We start from the raw sequence: 19,476 nt of genomic DNA, 5'->3' as shown, positions 1-19,476 counted from the left end.
GGGACTTGAGTGCTTTCTTTAGAATGACAGCGGGCCTCATGCATCCTCTCCCATTTTGATTTGCTGGCTCTCTGGAAGCCAGGGAACCCTGGATCTCTCCTGTGACAGTGACAGTGGCCAATATGTGGCGAGAGGTCTGTACTTGAACTTTTTTAGTTGCCTCAGCAGGGTGGTAGCAGCCAAGCTGAACTCCAGACCCCTTCCTCTGTCTGTCATTATACGGTTCCAGGTGGCACGAATAGGATCTGAAGGTTGCCCTTCAGTGTTTCTCTCTCAAAACCAGGCAGCAGTCTCTCCACAGCATCACAGAAGGCGTGTCAAGGTTTATCCCAGCACTCAGAGCATTTAGCCGTTCCATTGAGGCAACCCTGCCATTTGGTTTCAGTCTGGATCTTCACAGTATCATAGAAGAACAGGCTCCAGGTTAAGAAATGGAGTCTTGCGGTGCTTCAGGGGAACAAGCACCAACCCAAATCTGTCTCCCTACTTGCTTAAGCAGAGATCTGACTCCCGTCAGCACTTCCTCAAGGAACACCTTCTTACTGACAGTAGAATTAAGGCGCACCAACGCTTTGCTCCGTTCTGAAGGATCATCCCACCATCCACTTTGGTGGTCACATTCAAAATGGCACATCATCTCCTAGAAGGTGTAGATTTTTGCCTTTGTGACAAAACCCCCAATATGGGTATAATTTCATTCAAATTGGCTGAATTCCAAGCAGATGGTTAAGCAGTGTCAGCAGGTGGACTCCAAAGCAGTGACACATCCACTGACACTCTCTCAAAATTGATCGGGGTTGGGTTCCCAGGTGTCCCCATCATAACGTCAGACGCTGGACACGGCTGGCTTTCCCTGCCCGTAGCGGTCTGAAGGTCACATCCGGCGGAATAGACTGGTCAGGGCTGTGGAGTCTCTGAAGCCTCGGAGAAGGCTGCACTGCTTATCAGTTTATTTCAAAAGAAAACAAGATAGTCCCTAGTGTATAGAAAATTAACAGTGTGAGGACAGTGGGGGCAAATTACTAGTTTATTTTGCTATAGGATTTTTTTGCAGGGTAGGTGTAGGGTCTGGATGATACTGTTTTGTGGCTTTATGAATTGGTTGAAACTCACTCTTTAGGCACCTCTGACAGTCTCTCAATGGGGTTGCATGTGAATATGCCCTGAAAGACATTCTTACATTTCAACTCGGTGTTCCTCTTTGGTGTAGAGACTGTGCTATTATACGGGGAACCTCATAAACTCCCGTTTTCCATGGGACTTGCCCCTGAGCTGTGATGCTGAATCCGCGCTGACAGCTGGGCACCTGACCCTCTGAAGCATTTGCGTTTTTATAAAAAATGCCATTAGGAGGGCTGCAGAAGTGGATGAGCTAGAACTTCATTCAACACTAAATGAAGTAGGGTTTCATTTATCCTGCTGTGCTCTCCTAAGGGTCTCGTATCCCCCTGCTTGTAGCTAAAACTGATAAAGCCTTCAAGGCTTTTCTGGATGCCCGGAATCCCACGAAGCAGCATTCCTCCACCCTGGAGTCCTACCTCATCAAGCCCGTGCAGAGGGTGCTCAAGTACCCTCTGCTGCTCAAGGAGCTCGTGTCGCTGACGGACCACGAGAGCGAGGAGCACTATCACCTGACCGGTAAGAGGGTGGGCTGCGGCCGCCACGCGCCGAGCCTGCGAGGCCCCACTTCTCTTCCCTGCTTCGTTTCCCAGTCTCAGACCTGCCTCCGTCCTGCAGTTCTTAAGCTTAGGTAGAATCTACGTGAAAATAGCCTTTAGATGACAAGATCCTTGGGCAAAATTATGTCATCAGAGGAGCCCCGTTCCCCTCTGGAGGGATGATTCCGTTTTCATTTTTCAAAGAACGTATTTGGGCTCGGGGAGGTGAAATCCGTTCCTTTGGGGTCTCTTGGTTAGCACAACAGCGCTGCCGAGAATGGGGCCCATTTTCCTGTCCCCCTCCGGAGGTTTTGTATTGCCGGCGGCCGGGCGCCGCTGCGGGATCCGCTGGGTGAGGCTCCACCTTGTGGGGACTTGAGAGCAGAGCCCAGCCCCGCAGCCCGGCCCCAGCGACAGTGGCGGAGGCGTGTCTGCTTCCGCACCCTCAGTTGCTGGCCCGAGATCCAGGTTGTCAGATACACAGAGCCCTTCGGACTGACCGCAGAGTGTCCTTTAAAGGGATGCTTAGTAGTACTGAATAATAAACACTGAAAAGAGTGTTAATTAAACTGGCTCTTTTTCTCTGACAAGCATGTACTTTTGTATAAGTAACAAAGACAAAAAATTTTTTTACATTTGGGTTAAATTCAACAAGTAAAGATACAAATTATGATTAGTATTCAAATAATGTGAAAAGATCCTTTTTCACCAAGGTGATGTTTAAGTGGTTAAAAATTGCCTTCCAAACTTGCCTCCAAACTGAATTAAAATACCGAATCAGGAGAACAAAATATGAAAAATACTAAATTTATAGGTAACCTGAAATTTTGCTTTTTGACTGTGACAGAGTCCTTTTGTCCCTCACATGCCCAAGTAGAAAGTTACTAATAAGCACCATGTATAATGCAAATGGCTCTGGCCATGAGGGGCATTTACAGAGACACGAGTAAGGTCTTGCTAACCAACTGTTGTAGTTCACAGTTCAGTCATTGGCCTAGGAGGAGAGGCGGCATTTATGGGGAGGCACAGAGCCAGTCACTCTTGGGTTTCGGTTCTGGCTCTGTTCCTCATTTCTCTCTTTAGAAGTCTGGGAAAATACTTACTCCCTCTGCACCCCAGTTTCCTCATCTGCGAAGTGGGATTAATTACAGCTCCTCCAATCATTGAGTTGCTGTGGGGACGAAATGAGATGATTAACATAAACCACCTGTTATAGTACCTGCCAAATTGAAGGTGCTCGATCAGCATTAGCTGTTACTATTAGTGATTATTTTTACCTGTGTTTTGCCTCATTTCAAAGAGAACTGGAGGTGGGAAGATCATTCTACTGTTCTTCATTATAATGACTGGGTTACAGTGGGCTGTGTGAGCCACACCTGAGTAATGCTTCTGTTAGTAAGAACTGGTCTTGAATCCTGGCTTGAATCTTGAACTTTTTCATTACTGCTTTTGGTAGGACTTAAACAAAATTTATAAAAGTGATTTCATATTTTTCAGAAGCACTAAAGGCAATGGAAAAAGTAGCGAGCCACATCAATGAGATGCAAAAGATCTACGAGGATTATGGGACCGTGTTTGACCAGCTAGTGGCAGAGCAGAGTGGAACAGAGAAGGAGGTCAGTGGGACTTCTGGATTCTGGGAGGCATTTGTTCGCTGCATCTATAGGTGGTCTCCAAACTAGGCCACTGTGTTCAGGCTCTCCTACAGGAGAATATGCCTTTTTTTTTTTTTTTTTTAAATCATAGCGCTTGCAATAAACCATACTCATTTAAGTATCAGTGGAACATAAAATTCATTGTACTGGTTTAAGAATGTAACCTTATTTCACCTTAACATTGTATGAAAGTAAACAAATATCACTAAGCTTATATCCCTACCTTCTCCTCCCTTTCCATGGGACGAGAGGCAGGACTCATCCCAGAGGTGGGCTCGTACATGGAGAGCTCGAGCTGACGGGGAGGCAGTGGGAGCTAGCAGCTAGAGAGAACCTGATATCTAACATTGGTGGCTATGTCCTTACTTACAGAATTAGTTGAAGTGGAATTTGAAAATTTCTGTATTTTTCTTTTCTGGTTGATTGCTAAACTAGAATCTTGAGCTTTTAAAGTCTACGAATAAGGAAACAGTTTCCGTAGAGAAGGCAAGAACAGAAAGCAACTGGAGTTTAATTTTTTGTTACAGTTTCAGTGTTGGTCCTTTTTTCTTTGCAGGCGTAGTCTAGTTATGGATCAGGAGAGTGAATGTACTAGAGCCTGAGGTCAATATTAATGAAGACACTTTGGATGGACCTCAATGTCCATTTACATATAATATGTACACTGAACCAAACTCCCGTTCTATTTCTGATTTTATTCAAAGTTCGATGCTTTGCTCATATTTTCAAAACCTATATACTATTTAAAGGGCCTATGTTTATGGGGGGCATAAAAATCATATTGAATGTACTTGGAATCCTCATATATATGTATGTGATTCAGAGTCCAACATGAGACAGCGTACCCCTGCGGTCTCTATGTCTTCATCTCCCGTTTTTATGATACAGGTAACGGAACTTTCCATGGGGGAGCTTCTGATGCACTCTGCAGTTTCCTGGTTGAATCCATTTCTGTCTCTAGGAAAAGCCAGAAAGGACCTTGAACTCACAGTGTTTGGTTAGTATCCCATTTTGAAAGAATGTAAACTTTAAAAAGGCTGGTGAAAATGAAGATCTTTCTAGACCCACCAGTCCAGCTAACTCCTGGTTTTCAGAAGGAGTTGGAATCATTGCTGTAATGGCTTTTGACTTAACAGAGCCAGCCTCCAACTATTTAAAATGCTGTCGCTCTGCATACTCATTATCTTGTTCTCCCTTCTGCTTGGCTTAGTGGTTCTGGCCAAGTGTTACAGAAACAGATCTCCTGAGGCTATTTTGAAACCTGCTATCTTAATTGTTTGCTGCATTTCAAAATGTCTTAATTCTCACTAAGACCAATTATAGACCGTGTATTCTCACTGAGATGAACACCATGTCCTCAAATTTCAATAAAACAAAACAGGGATTTTTAAAAAAATCGCCAAGACCTCCTTCAGATGATCACTTTTAAGTAAGGAGATATTTGTGCATCATTGGCAATCTGGTCGGAGGGAGAGCAGCATTTATTCCCTCCTGTGCTCGTATAGGGGGATCTTGGAGCATCCTAAGTTTGAAGAGCTTTGTTCTATTCAAACATTCTAAGTCTTAGTTCAATCTTGGAAGAAAGTTTGTACAAATAATGACTTTTCTTTTTCTTTTCCTTTCTTTAGTTTTTAAGAGAGCTGTCATCCTGGTTTATAAAGAAAACTGCAAACTGAAAAAGAAATTGGTAAGACAAGAAGTATATTTCACGAAAGCTACCTCTTCGTGGCTCTGTCCTGGCAGTATTGACACGAGACGCGCTCAGCAGCAGCGCCTCGCTAGACTAACGGGACTTACTCCCGGGGTGACTAACCAAACCAGACCCTCGGGCTGTTTCTTATTCTCCCCACAAACAACGTCCGTTTTAAAAGAAGATTTATACAAATACCCGTGCTGGGGCCTACACAGAAAACCAGCTTCCCTATCCCTGAAAATGGCCCATGTTTGCACCATGCATGTAAGAGACTACGTAATTTTGTTTTCAAACGACTTTTAACCTTAGTTCAAAAAAAAACAAAAACAAAAACCTTAGCTTAGCTGTGGATACCACAAGCCATCAGTGATTACTGTTCAGAAGGAATGAGGACACAGAGGGTTGGTTGTCATTCTTGCTTGTGTCTAGCCGTCTGTGCTCCCCAGACCACAGCTCTGCTGCCCCCCACCCCCCGCCCCAGTCTGAGCTCTGAGAACCGGGAGCGTACCTGCACCCTGACCACTCACACAGCTGTAAAGAACTGCAAGTTTCGATTCCCTCCACAGGTCTCTGAGTGAGAGCTTGCTCTAACACTTTTCTCTGGGGGCTTTCCTGTTACAGCCCTCGAATTCCCGGCCTGCACACAGCTCTGCCGACTTGGACCCATTTAAATTTCGCTGGTTGATCCCCATATCCGCACTTCAAGTCAGACTGGGGAATACAGCAGGTAATGGTTTCCTGCGGTAGGATGCCGGGAAAAACTTTTTTTTTTTTTAAATTTTTCTAAGATTTTATTTGTCAGAGAGAACACCAGCAGGGAGAGTGGCAGGCAGAGGGAGAAGCTGGCTCCCCAGAGCACGGAGCCTGGTGTAGGACTCGATCCCAGGACCCGGGGATCATGACCTGAGCTAAAGGCAGAGGCTTTTAACTGAGCCCCCGAGGCATCCCCAGGAACACACATTATAATGGTACTTATTTGCATTGTGGAATGAAAACCTAGGAAGGAACCTTGGGCATAATTTTTGAGTTTTATTTTATAGGCAAAGAAAAGGACAAGAGAGGTGTTTTTTTGTTTGTTTTTAAACAGACTTTTAGAAAAAGTAAATGCCAAATTTGGCTTTTCTTTGCCAAGTATCTATCTCTTGTGTCCTTATTTTTGCTATCAATGGTTTTCAGCACTTTTCCCCTAATATTCTGATACCTAAAATTTGTTAAACAAAGGACCATAAACCTAAATTTAAAAAATTCTGATACACCAGAAAATTCCTTAAGATTAAACAATATTATACGTGATATTAGAAAACAAAACTTCAACCTTGGAAAATTGTTCAGAGGTCCTTCTAGAATAACCATGTTCTGGAGACGATGCCTCTGGTGGCAGAAAGGACCAACAGTCTAAGGCATGCACCGATGCTCTGGGTCCATTTCATTTTTGTTTGAACCGGGACTGACTTTGGGCTGACCTGTTTTACCTCAGGGACCTGAGCACATCCTGCTGTTCCTTTCAAAGAATACAATGAATGGAATGGGGTTGACAAACAGGATCCATTTAATCTCTTTCCCAGAGAGCTGGAATCCAGGGCTAGGGAGAAAGCAAACCGAGGTGGATGGAAAACTACCAGGAAATGTAGAAAGTAACTAAGAAGTACTTTGATAACTATTTGTGAAAGTCACACATAGAATGAGACACGAAAGAAAATGATGAGACTCAGGACAGGGAGTATTTGACTTTTGAACTTGACATCTCTGGCAAAATTGTAGACTTGTTTCCTTTCACACAGGGACAGAAAATAATTCTGTATGGGAGCTGATCCATACGAAATCAGAAATAGAAGGACGGCCAGAAACTGTCTTCCAACTGTGCTGCAGGTATTTCCGACTTCCAAAAATTAGAGCCAATGGGAAAAAGAATTACGCTCTCTTAAAAATGGAAGTTTATTTTAGTGCTCTCCTGAATTTTGATGACTTTGGGATCACACCCAGCCTCCCCCGCAAATGGCAGCTATGTCTGTAGTAGAATACATTGATTGAATATATATCCACATCTTAGTGCTCAGAGGCGCTTCAAAAATGATCATTTTTCCTTTGATAAGTGAGGAGACCACGACACACAGAGGCTGGGTCACTTGCTGTCGGGACGCGTCAGGTCCACACCCGGGCATGCGGACACGAAGCACAATGACTTGGGACATGACTGCTGTTTTCTCTTCCCTCCTCACCAGTGACAGTGAAAGCAAAACCAACATCGTCAAGGTGATTCGCTCTATTCTGAGGGAAAACTTCAGGCGTCACATCAAGTGTGAATTACCCCTGGAGAAGACCTGTAAGGACCGCCTGGTCCCCCTTAAGAACCGAGTTCCTGTTTCAGCCAAGTTAGGTGAGAACTTTGTGTTTATGCAGGAAATCATGGGCTTCTCTGTAAGAATGTATGTATGTGCTTGTGACACAGCAGTGAGTCATCACTTTGTAGAGTACCGGGGTGGGGGGTCGGGGTTCTGTAAACCCTGAACCAGACACCCAGATCCACAGAGTGGTGTGTGAAGGTGGTGAAGATTTTATTTCAAGAAACTTAAGGGACATCTCGGTGGCTCATTTGGTGAAGTGTCTGCCTTCAGCTGAGGTTGTGATCCCCAGGTCCTGGGACTGAGCCCCGTGTCAGGCTCCCTGCTCAGTGGGGAGCCTGCTTCTCCCTCTGCTGCTCGCCCTACTTGTGCTCTCTGCCCCCTCTTGCTGACAAATAAGTAAACTCTTAAAAAAAAAGAAACTTAAAATGCCTCTTGCTCCCACACCTTGTATAAACTATAACCACCCCCAACCCCAAGGCCTCATCTTACCAGCAGCCGACAGAATCTCTCCACCTCTTCCACCGGGATGTGCAGGACTCCCGGGCCTTAGCTTGGCTTACTGCAGTTCTCCTAGAGCTCGGAACACTCAAGGCATCTAGAAAGCCAATACTTGATGACTTAATACCAAGAAACCTTATATTCATTCTGACCCAGTCAATTAAGTCACCAAATTACACTTCCCTTAAACTTTCTGGCTGCTTTTAAAATTTCAGTTAAAATGTTAAATTTTCTGCTTTTAAAATTTCAGCTTAAACTCTTTCTGTATTAACTGTTTTGTTAGTATCTTTGGTCTTGTTTGTAGTCTTTAAATTATTTCTTTTCTCTTTATTGGTCACAGTGTGACCTCTTTCAAATTCACTGTATATTTTCTGTTTTTTTTTTCTATTGCCAAAATAAGCTGTAGCCATTGAAACTTTACTGTTATTACACACACAAACACATCACAGCAGAGCCCCCCTTTTCTCTTCAACCCAAGAGAAGAGAACTAAACACACATGAATGATTAAATCATTCCTATTAAATCTCTGGAAGTTGGCTAGAAGTTCTAGCAGAGACAGTACTCACGAGTGATGAAGGGCGTTTTTCTACTTTTAATGGAGCAGCAAGGCAAATAAACAAGGTGAGAAGGTAGGTGTACAAATACGGCATAATCTTTGTTGTCCAATTTCATAGTACTTTAGTGAAAGAAAGGCACCTAGATTTTATTCGTAACTAAGAGTCCTAGCCTTTGTAATAGTTTATAGCTTGTGGTCCTATCTAAACAATTGAGCTCTGGTAATAGGCCATCTAGAAACTCCAAATCATCCAATGTAAAATTTCAAATAAACCTAAGTAAAATATTTCCACACCTGCAGTATCTGCGAGGTTCTTTTACCCCTACAAGTCCCAGGATATTGGTAACAGGAGTGAGATGATGAGGAAATCTTAAGTAATTAAGGTGATACATCTTATACATTGCAAGTATCGGGCATTGCAGAGTCCGTTTCTCGATCATGAGGGGAAACGCGCTTCTCTCATTGCAGCCTCCTCCAGGTCCTTAAAAGTCCTCAAGAATTCCTCCAGCAGCGAGTGGCCCGGCGAGCCCGGCAAGGGCAGCAGCTCGCTGGACTCCGACGAGGGCAGCCTGAGCAGCGGCACGCAGAGCAGCGGATGCCCCTTGGGCGGGAGCAGGCAGGATTCCCTGCAGCAGCCCCAGCCGGGCCTGGCTGATCTGTCGGACAGTCTCATCAAAGAGAGTGACATTCTGAGCGACGACGAGGACGACTACCATCAGACTATCCAACAGGGCAGCCCTACCAAAGACATTGAGATTCAGTTCCAGAGACTGCGGATCTCCGACGCCCCGGACGCCAAGCCAGCCGAGCAGCCCGGCACGGAGGGCCGGCCCAAGGGGGAGCAGCCCAAGCTGGTGCGGGGGCACTTCTGCGCCATTAAACGGAAAGCCAACAGCACCAAACGGGACAGGGGAGCTTTGCTGAAGGCACAGATTCGTCATCAGTCCCTCGACAGCCAGTCTGAAAATGCCAACCTTGATCTCGGTTCTGTTCTGCAGCGGGAGTTCAGTGTCCAGAGTTTAACCTCGGTGGTCAACGAGGAGTGTTTTTATGAAACAGAGGGCCACGGACAATTGTAGTCCAGTCTCCGGCCAGACGTGGGCTCGGCTGCTTGTTTCACTTAAAACTGGTGGCCAAGTGGAAACTGCAAAAAAAACTACTCATTATTGGGTTTTGTGCAGCATACATTTTCCCACAAAATAGTTGTAAAGATTTAAGTTATTTTAATTTATTGTAGATCAGAAAACTAGATTAAACTGATCAGAATCTGTAAGAATCTGTAAATTACTTAGTTTATATCCCTTTTGAGCAGGTATCAAAATGACTTAGGATCCTTAAAATTGCAGTCTATTTTAATTTATGTGGAAAAACTAAGATGGGGAGTTGTGATTAATAGTTTTTAAAAGGTCATTGTTTTTTTCCAATCCTTCGGGGCATTTCCTTTGAGCTGTTAGTTTTTGCTTTATTTAAAGCATATTTATTTTTAATGGGGGTGAGGGGCACAATGTGCAGATATTTCATTTTTGTAAGGTTGTAACAGATGCTGTTTATACTGAACATGTTATATCTATGCAGTATATATATTAAAAGAGCGCTTGTACTGTATCTTATTTGATTACAGTTATTTTCTCTACCAAGCTGCACAGTAAAAGGGAAGGGAGTCCCATCTGGTAATCGCATTTTTGTTGTCCTTCTGTAGAAGACAAGAGCGTGCACACCTGAGCAGCTCAACACTGTGGAAAGCAACATTTGGTTTGCTGTTAGAGTCTGTGTTTCTCCTTGTCATCCTCTTTTTCCTGATTTTTGCTTTTATTTTGTTTGAGTTCTTCTCTGAAATTATAAGCAAAGAGCAGTGGGTCTTCATCACACATTTTTCGGTAAACGTCACACAGACTCTTAAAATGTGACACCGAGAGCTGGGTGGGTCGAAGGGTAGGGTCCACGTCTGCCAACTCTAACAGTTTTCCAGTGCTTTCCACGCGCTCAACCTCAGGGAATAACATTCTGAGGAAAGAAAATAATCAACATTTTACTAAGGAATTCTGTAAATCAGAATGCTTCTTCCTTCTGCTCTCATTTGAAAATGACACTATTTCGACAACTGACAAGTGGAGGGAGTGGAGGCAACTGGAGTGACCTCGGGGCCTCAGGCCGACGGAGAAGGATTTTGACCGTGGCCCCAGGCACCAGGTACAAAGGACCACTGAAGGCAGAACTCATCGGACCTGTGAGGTGTGTCCACGAGGAAAAATATCTTCCAAAGCTCAATCAATATAAGCACCTTTAAGGTAAGTTTAAAGAAACATCTACTCAGTTGTATTCTTGTAGAAATGTTAGATTTGCTTTGTTTTTTTTTTTTAAATAAGAAACTTGTCTTATTTCTTGATTCTCTTAGCTTTTGTGACTGGTCACCCCCTAGGAATGACCTTTCTCTGCAAAGTTTAAAAATAGGTGACATGAAAATGCAAACAGTTCCCTTTTTTAGATTTACCTTGCAGCATTTTTGCAACCGATTTGAAGTATGTATTTTAAATTTCATCTAACCAAGCTGATCATGGTTTTAAAGCGAATTAACAAAACTGAATGAAAGGCTGCAAAGCTACACCTGGATTTTCTTTCTTTTCTCAACAGTTGATGGCTCTACGGGGCGCACAGGTCATGGCCAGTGGAGATGGGAGTTTTTCGTACAGGCTGCTGGTCCTCTCAGTAAGGAACTGAACTGCCCGTTCCCAATGGTGTTGGGTGAGCTGTGATCTCAGAGTTCAGGTTCATGGCAAAGGGGGGGTAGCACTGTGTGGGTGCGTGTGACAGAAGGACACCAACAGGTCTAAGCGGGGCACCCTATTTGGGGTCCCTCTCTGCACAAAGAACTGCGCATATGAGACGAAGGGGCCCACCACTTAAGGTGGAAACACCGGGGCCAGCTATGAGGCCCATTCCAGGATTTCCAAAAGTAGGATGCACTTTCTGTGATTTTTTTTCTCCCCCTCCATGAATCAGGGCCATCGTGTACAGGTGTGCAAGTCCCACCTGCGTACAGGGTGAGTGTGAGCCGAAATCCGGCTCGGGTTCTACTCGTCAAATAACGCACGTCGCGCTGGGGCCTGCAGCTTACCAGGGGTGGTAATGTGCTGCCATCCTTCCCACCGGCACCAAGACAGCCGGTGGCATCCGTCACAGACTCTGCTCCAGTGTAAATCCTGGCCTAATTAGAGCCAGCAAATGGCAAGACAAGGATGTAGCAGCAGTCAGCTCAGATCCTCCAGAATTTGTGTGGGCTGCAGGGGTTTCAGGATGCGGCTGCTCGCCTGAACCTGAAGTCATTCCACAGGCTAAGAGGACACTTCATGGAACCAGAGAGAGCGTGGAGAGATGAGGCTTCTGTCTAAAGGGGAGGTGGGATCAGAAGATGAGAAACGGGTGCCTAGGAAGCCAGGTGCCTTTAACAGCTAGACTTTGGCTATTATTAGATGGCAGCCTTTTAAAAACACATATCACACACAGCTTCCTGCCTTACTTGGGCCTAATTAAACATTTTCTTGGCTGAAAATATCACTGAGGTCATTTCAGGGCCTCTGGACGTGCGTGGGCCCTGACGCACTGCCTTCTGTCTGGGTTTCCAGACGGTGGCTGTGCACAGAGCAGGAAGCGCGGCAGAGGGCAGGAGCCCCTGCTACATACAAACGCGCTTGCAGGAACACCTCGTGACATCGTGCTGGCTGTTTCAACATCTTACCTGCTTCCTAGTTCTAAGTGTGTCCTTGAAAGAGATACAGCAACTTGGTGGAAAGTGGCCAGTAATTTAACTGCCTAACGGACCCTCCATAGAGGGCACAGAAGCCCTACACCTCTTCCATGTGGCTGTTCCTGAGCTAGAGTCTTTATAATAGCTCGATAAATGAAAGTTTTCTTGAGTTCTGTGAGATATTCTAGCAAAAGAGTGAACCTGAAGTGGCGTGGGGTGGGGTGGGGTGGGGGGGTCAGAGAAATGCCCATTTCGTGACCTGTGGGTCAGACGCGTAAGCAGGGACACTTGTGACTCTAGCTTCTGAAGTGGGAGCAGTCTTGTGGCCCCTGAGCCCTTAACCTGTGGGCTCTGTGCCACTCTGGGTGGTTCATGTCAGACTTGAACTGCAGGACAACTAGTTGGTGCCTAAAGACCTGGAGGAGTTGTTGGTGTTGGAAAAACCACCACACAACGGGGTCAGAAGTGCTGAGCCTAAGAACAGCTCGAATGGCCTGCCCTGAGAACTCAAGGTCATTCTCAACTGTGCGAGTGTGTTTTTAGCTTGTACTGATGCTAAAGCGAAACCTGCTGGCAGCCTCTGAGCTTAAAGCAGGACATCGCCTTTTCCTCTGGGGCACTCAGTTTGTTCATCTCAGGATCTGAATGGCAAGTGACATTTACAGATAGCGTGAAGAATCCTAAAAACAAGGTTTTTAATTTTTAAAAGTGCTTAAGGATTTTAGAAAGGGTGCCAGAGAAAGGCAGAGAAGGTGTTCTTACCCAAGCCCTCGGTAGCAGTACTTCCTCCGGAACTGAAATGCATTCTGAACGACCTTCTCCACCAGCTTGAAGGGCTGCTCGATCCTGGGCTGCACCAGGGGGGTGAAGTGCACCACGCCCACGTCCACCTTCGTGGCGAACAAACATGCATCATTTTGTGGCATGGCAGAACGTGACTAAACAATTCGTCTTTGTCAAACAGGCAGTTGGTTGTGGACCGTGTGGTTCTCATAAACCCTTACGTGGACTCGGGCTTCATCCCCTGCAGGCCGGTAAGCTGCCGCACTTGGCCTTGAGCTGACTCAGTCATCCCAGTTGTGTCTGCTCTGTAATGACCTCCACAGACCTGTGCTGGATGATCCCTTAATTTTATAATGTGTTTACAATGGCCTTTAAGATCAATCCAAGTAATCATTAAAGTCAGCAGGCAGCTAAGAGAGAGCATTCTAGTACTTTGCTTCGCTTTGGAATGTGGAAAAAATAAGCTGCGGCAGCAGTTCTGGCTAAATGGCCGGGCTTCCAAACACAGAAGAGATGGCAGATGGCCCCCCAGGGACCACTTAGTGCTAAACTCCCCAGAAAGGGAATCAGTTAGGACACCACTTATTTTGGGTAGAGACACTGATTAATGAGCTGGCCCAAATTCATGCCTGTCATCTGCACGGCCACATCACTTTCTGGGGGCGACCTGAAATGTTCCGGGAGGCCCAGGCAGGATCAAACAGAAAGTGGAATCTCCACCCCCTCCCCATGTCAACTGTATGAGTGGTGAACTAGCACTAGCAGTTGAGATTCTTTAATTATCAGAAAATAAAAGTTTTCAGGCTTATCTGTTAAGAGATTTAGACCCTTAGTCTAAAAATGGACTCACGGTAATTCACAAGTCTATATTCAGAATAACAAAGCAACAGTATTGCAAGTAAAGACAAAGGAGAAACAGGAGTCAGAGCAGTTACCATACACAAAATGCTGGACAGAGCCTATGGGCTAATGAATGGGAAGCCTGTTCCTAATTTACAAAAGCCTTAGTCTCTAAGGAGTTGTTAAATTTGCTACTTAGAACATCACACAGACTCTACAAAGGCTAAGTACGTTCAGCAACTGGTGCAGTAGGGGTCGCACCACTGCTTTTCAGAAGGAATTCACTCCATTTTTAAAATTCCACAGGGGTTATCTTGTTCTCTTGCTTCTAAAAATCCTTGTGGCTATCAAACTCCTTAAAATCAGCCTGTCATACATGTTCAGTTTCTTGATTTTAGGGTGTTGGAAAAGTACTTGTGTGTGATGTGTGGACAAGGAAAGAAAATGAAGACATGCCCAGCCTCAGGGGGCCTGGACAGGCTTTTTGAAGAGGAGCCAGTGGTGTTTCTCCTGCTGCCTTGACTACTCTTTCCTTGAACAATCACTGATCTTGTCCCTAATGTCTCGGATCAGCTGCGGCGCACCTGCAGGATACCTAGAGGAGGCCCGTGGGAGGCGTGCTGAGGACGGCCTCGGCCGCAGAGTGAAGACCGCCAGCAGAGAGGCCCTTCCACACCGACTCCCCGAAATATCCATCAGCCTTCAGGCTGCTTTAGTGGAATAGTAGTTATTACACTTCAGAGTGTGACTATCTGTAACGTTAAATGTTCTCATTAAATTTAAAGTTTCTCAAATTGTGTTCTGTGTGTTGCTTCATCAGTGTCTCTGAATTCAGTAACGAGTACTTGGACAGGAAGTGAGGTGCAGGGTTAACAAGCCAGGACCTTCTGTGGACTGGCACAAACCACCACCAGGCACCAGGCTCCAGGGGTCTGCGAGAGGCACTGAGGAGGCTAAGGTGGCCTCGGGGTTTTGGTGGAGTGGACAGAAGCATGGCAGTGAACAGGAAGAAAATCTGGCTTCCTCGAAAGCGTTTCTATGACAGGAAAAGAGCTCACGTGTGGAGGACGGAGGAAGAAGCCGCCCCGAATCAACGATAATGACTTTAAATGCCAAAGACTCTGCTCACAAACTGACACATCCATCCCCACCTTTCCTCCTGTTGATCTGGAACACAGACATGAACCCACATGTCCAGGAAGGTTCTAGGCCTCGCCCTACCCCATCACTCTCCACCTCCCCATGCCACTTCCCCCACTAGAGCCCCCTGGCATGGCGTCCCGTCCTTGTCCCCTACTCCGCCACCCTCCACGGCGACTCACCGCCCATTCTTCCCCTTTACCACGGAATTCTTCACAGGCACCCGGGGTGATCCAACAGCCTCCCACTCTCCAAGGAAGCTACTCTTTTAGCGAAATAGGATACAATCTGAGCCCCAGCTAACCCCAGCCCAGGAAATATAAGAACTACATACTGTTCAAGTATTATCAAGGACAAAGGCTCAAATACAGGGTTAGATACAATCTCCTTCAGAAACGGCCACTTCCAGCTTTTTTGGATTTTAAAATGTGGCCTCTTCTTTATTTGCCTGATTTTATTCCTTTGAAATAAGGTTGCTGTTTGCAAATACAGGAAATGTCTCGCATTTGCTTTAGATAAAGTTCTTTAAGCCCAGTACGAATATAGCAGCACCCTATGTTAACTGCAGCAGCCTTCTGAAGTTGGGATGTAATTTTGTTACCCAAGTAGGCTGGCTACAGTATATCCCAGCTTCAAGAAAATACCTGCTCACCCTCTGATCCAATACCGTTCCCACTGAGCGGAAGGACCCTGAGAAACTCAGTGTGAAAATGACTACTCCCACAGTGTGTCCTGCTTCTCTGGGAAACCTCCTGTACTCTTCTCTACTCCTGACCCCAAAAGCACTTTTCAGTGCTTCTGAATGATGGAGCCCATTTTCTCTTGAAATACAGGAAAGCTGCTTGGTAACTAGGGTAACAGATAAAAAAGTGCTTTTAACTTATAATTGAATGCTTATTTAAAAATTGCAACCATTATTTTTTGCTTCCCTGAATTTTAACTCTCTTAAAGGGTTCCCCTACCAAAAAAGAAATCAGTATATAGGCACCAGATGCACTTAAATTCTATTTTAATGTTGTCAGCCTCTTTCTAAACTCAAGTCTACTGGTATACCCATATGACCTTCTAAAACTTCAAATTAAAGGATTTATAGCAAATTTAAATATTTGCCTCTCAAATCCACTCTAATATCAATGCTGTACCACGCTGAGATTATGTTTCCCAACCCTGGCAGCCGTGGCTACAAAAGGCATCAGGCAGCAGTTCCATTTTCCAGGCCAGCGTGTCTAGGGCATGACTGCTTACGAGCTCAGAGCAGCACTTTGGACTCATAAAGAGACCTGGGATAAGAAGCTGGTCAATCTCCAGCCTTAGATACTGCCAACTCGGATCGAGTCAACGAGAGAAACGGGAACGCTGAAGAACGGGCAGTCAGTTCCTGACCGAGAACCGTAACACGCCCAAGAGCTAAATAACCACTACAGGCACAACAGGGGCCACAAGCTAAGAAACTCAACACTTCCCCTGGCATTCACGACCATTGAAGGACAATCCATGGAAGGAAAAATCATTAGGAAGCTACAGTTTATAATGAGCTGAACCGAAACCATAACTGGGAAAGGCTAGAAGGGTGAGAAGAAGGACAACAGAATCATCGACAAGCCTTCAGGAGCGAGAAGAGAACAATTTTCAAAGCTCAAGGTGGCACAGTCTCGGATTCGTTTCGATGGGATTGGAAAGGGTGTGGCTGCATCTGGGACGCCCAGGAGCACCTGAGGTTTGGGAGAAGCACATTCGGGGTCCGGTGAAATGACAAGAGCAAGGTGGGCACCCTCACGGATGTTGGGGTCCTGCACCCACCAGAGTCTGACTCTTCAGGTGCCTACACCAAGCTAACGACAGCCTCCAGTTACAACTGCCCCGGACACGAGTAACAGAGCCGCAAGTCACTAATGTCTGGGACACTGGAATTACATGTTTTGTAGAGAAACCATCACAAATATGAATGTACATCAAATTTCCTATAACTGGTTTATACTGCCTGTAATCTTTGTCCTAGACCCAACTTAAGGACAGAATTTCTGTTTTAAAACTTGAAAATGCAAACACTTTGATAGCATCCCGCGTGTACTCAACATGGGCTAAAACACGGTTCATGCCAACACATCTTTCTTTAGAGCTTAGAATTTGTATTTCCTATAGCAATATCAATTTCTCCATAAGTTCTACCCCACCTTTTCTCCCTCCTATAGATTTTTGAATGGTTTTTCTCTTTCCTCAGAATCATGAAATAGTCACAGTACTTCCCTCTCCGAGCCCAAGTATGTAAGAGACTAGAGCATGGCAGCGAGCTGCCCTCTACATGCTTATTTTACTTTTTAACTCATGGAAGTCTGGGGGTGCCTCAGAGCCTTCCCTATGGATCACCAGAGAAAAAAATAAGATGGCAAAAACAGTATTAGAATAATTGGGGTCCCAGAAGAAGAAGAAAAAGAGAGAGGGGCAGAAGGTACATTGGGGCAAATTATAGTAGAGAATTTCCTTAATTTGGTGAAGGGAACAAGCATCAAAATCCAGGAGGCACAGAGAATCCCCCTCAAAATCAATAAAAATAGGTCCATACACTATCATTTAATACTAAAACTTACAAGTCTCAGTGATAAAGAGAAAATCCTGAAAACAGCTCAGAACAAGAGGTCTGTAACATACAACAGAAATATTAGAGTGGCAGCAGGCCTATCCACAGATACCTGGCATAGTATATTCAGAGCACTAAACAAGAAAAATATGCAGCCAAGAATACTATATCCAGGTAGGCTGTTATTAAAAATAGAAGGAGAGATAAAAAGCTTCCAGGACAAACAAAATTTAAAAGAATTTGCAAACACCAAACCAGCCATACAGGAAATATTGAAAGGGGTCCTCTAAGAAAAGAGAGAGCCTAAAGGTAACAGACCATAAAGGAACAGAGACAATATACAGTAGCAGTCACCTTACAGGCAACACAATGGTAAATTAGTATCTTTCAATAGTTATCCTGAATGTATATGGGCTAAATGCCCCAATCAAAAGACATAGGGTATCAGATGGATAAACAAGACCCACTGATACTCTGTCTACAAGAAATTCATTTTAGACCCAAAGACACCTCCAGATTTAAAGTGAGGGGGTGGAAAACCATTTACCATGCTAATGGACATCAGAAGAAAGCTGGGGTGGCAATCCTTATATCAGGTCAATTAGATTTGAAGACAAAGACTATAATAACAGATGAGGAAGGACACTATATAAGGGTCTGTCCAACAAGAAGATCTAACAATTTTAAACATCTATGCCCCTAACATGGGAGCAGCCAATTATATAAACCAATTAACAAAATCAAAGGAACACATCAACAATAATACAACAGTTAGTAAGGGACTTTAACACCCCTCTTACTGAAATGGACAGGTCATCCAAGCAAAAGATCAACAAGGAAATCAAGGCTTTAAATGACACACTGGACCAGATGGACATCACAGATATATTCAGAACATTCTGTCCCCAAACAGAATACACATTCTTCTCTAGTGCATATGAAACATGCTCCAGAATAGGTCACATCCTGGGTCACAAATCAGGACTCAACTGATTAGTACTTGGACTCAAGTACCAAAAGATTGGGATCATTCCCTGCATATTTTCAGAATGTTTCAATGCTCTTCTGAAGCTAGAAGTCAATCACAAGAGGAAAGATGGAAAGAACTCAAATACATAGAGGCTAAAGAGCATCCTACTAAAGAATGAATGGGTCAACCAGGAAATTAAAGATGAATTAAAAAAATTCAAGGAAACAGATCTGTTCAAAATCTTTGGGCCACAGCAAAGGCGGTCCTGAGAGAAAGTATATAGCACTAACAAGCCTTTCTCAAGAAACAAGAAAGGTCTCAAATACACAGCCTACCCCTACACCTAAAGGAGCTGGAGAAAGAACAGCAAAGAAAGCCTAAACCCAGCACGAGAAGACAAATAATAAATATCAGAGCAGAAATCAATGAAATAGAAACCAAAAGAAGAGTAGAACAAATCAACAAAACTAAGAGCTGGTTCTCTGAAAGAATTAATAAGACTGATAAACCCCTGGACAGACTTATCAAAAAGAAAAGAGAAAGGACCCAAATTAATAAAATCATGAATAAAAAGAGGAGAGTCATCACAACCAACACCAAAGAAATACAAACAATTATAGGAACATATTATAAGCAAATATACGCCAGAAAATTTGACAATTTGTAAGAAATGGATGCATTCCTAGAGGCATATAAACTACCAAAACTGAACCAGGAAGAAATAGAAAACCCGAACAGACCCATAACCAGTGAGGAGATCGAAGCAGTCATCAAAAATCTCCCAACAAACAAGATACCAGGGCCAGACAGCTTCCCAGAGGAATCCTACCAAACATTTAAAGAAGAATTAATACCCATTCTCCTGAAACTGTTCCAAAAAATAGAAGAGGAAAATTTCCAAACTCATTTTATGAGGCCAGCATTATCTTGATCCCCAAACCAGACAAAGACCCCAATCAAAAAGGAGAATTACAGATCAATAGCCTTGATAAACATGGATGCAAAAATTCTCAG

General features: G+C 44.5%; 2 protein-coding genes across 8 annotated transcripts in view; one reads left to right on the top strand and one right to left on the bottom strand.

The window, feature by feature from the left end:
• TIAM2 (TIAM Rac1 associated GEF 2) overlaps positions 1 to 10,011 on the top strand; it is a 225,279-nt gene extending 215,268 nt beyond the window's left edge. For all 3 annotated transcript variants that reach the window (XM_032338642.1, XM_032338645.1, XM_032338644.1), the window contains 8 exons: positions 1,459 to 1,638; positions 3,156 to 3,274; positions 4,202 to 4,310; positions 4,942 to 5,000; positions 5,628 to 5,733; positions 6,788 to 6,875; positions 7,229 to 7,383; positions 8,875 to 10,011. In XM_032338642.1, coding sequence (XP_032194533.1) covers positions 1,459 to 1,638; positions 3,156 to 3,274; positions 4,202 to 4,310; positions 4,942 to 5,000; positions 5,628 to 5,733; positions 6,788 to 6,875; positions 7,229 to 7,383; positions 8,875 to 9,485 — 1,427 coding nt within the window. In that variant the 3' untranslated portion in view covers positions 9,486 to 10,011. The remainder of the gene's footprint in view (positions 1 to 1,458; positions 1,639 to 3,155; positions 3,275 to 4,201; positions 4,311 to 4,941; positions 5,001 to 5,627; positions 5,734 to 6,787; positions 6,876 to 7,228; positions 7,384 to 8,874) is intronic.
• The window catches only part of TFB1M (transcription factor B1, mitochondrial), a 71,769-nt gene continuing 61,743 nt past the window's right edge, over positions 9,451 to 19,476 (bottom strand). For 3 of the 5 annotated variants that reach the window (XM_032338653.1, XM_032338657.1, XM_032338655.1), the window contains 3 exons: positions 12,914 to 13,041; positions 10,125 to 10,410; positions 9,451 to 9,561 (listed from right to left, as the gene is read on the bottom strand). In XM_032338653.1, the coding sequence (XP_032194544.1) occupies positions 10,167 to 10,410; positions 12,914 to 13,041 (372 nt within the window). In that variant the 3' untranslated portion in view covers positions 9,451 to 9,561; positions 10,125 to 10,166. Of the gene's footprint in view, positions 9,562 to 10,124; positions 10,411 to 11,521; positions 11,792 to 12,913; positions 13,042 to 19,476 lie in introns of those variants that run through there. The other 2 variants (XM_032338654.1, XR_004284751.1) reach the window with 2 other exon arrangements.

Source organism: Mustela erminea, chromosome 4 (genome assembly GCF_009829155.1).
Source record: "Mustela erminea isolate mMusErm1 chromosome 4, mMusErm1.Pri, whole genome shotgun sequence".
In the NCBI taxonomy this organism is placed as follows: domain Eukaryota; kingdom Metazoa; phylum Chordata; class Mammalia; order Carnivora; family Mustelidae; genus Mustela; species Mustela erminea.
Note: the sequence above shows the minus strand (reverse complement) of the source record. Positions and strands in the feature narration are given on the sequence as shown.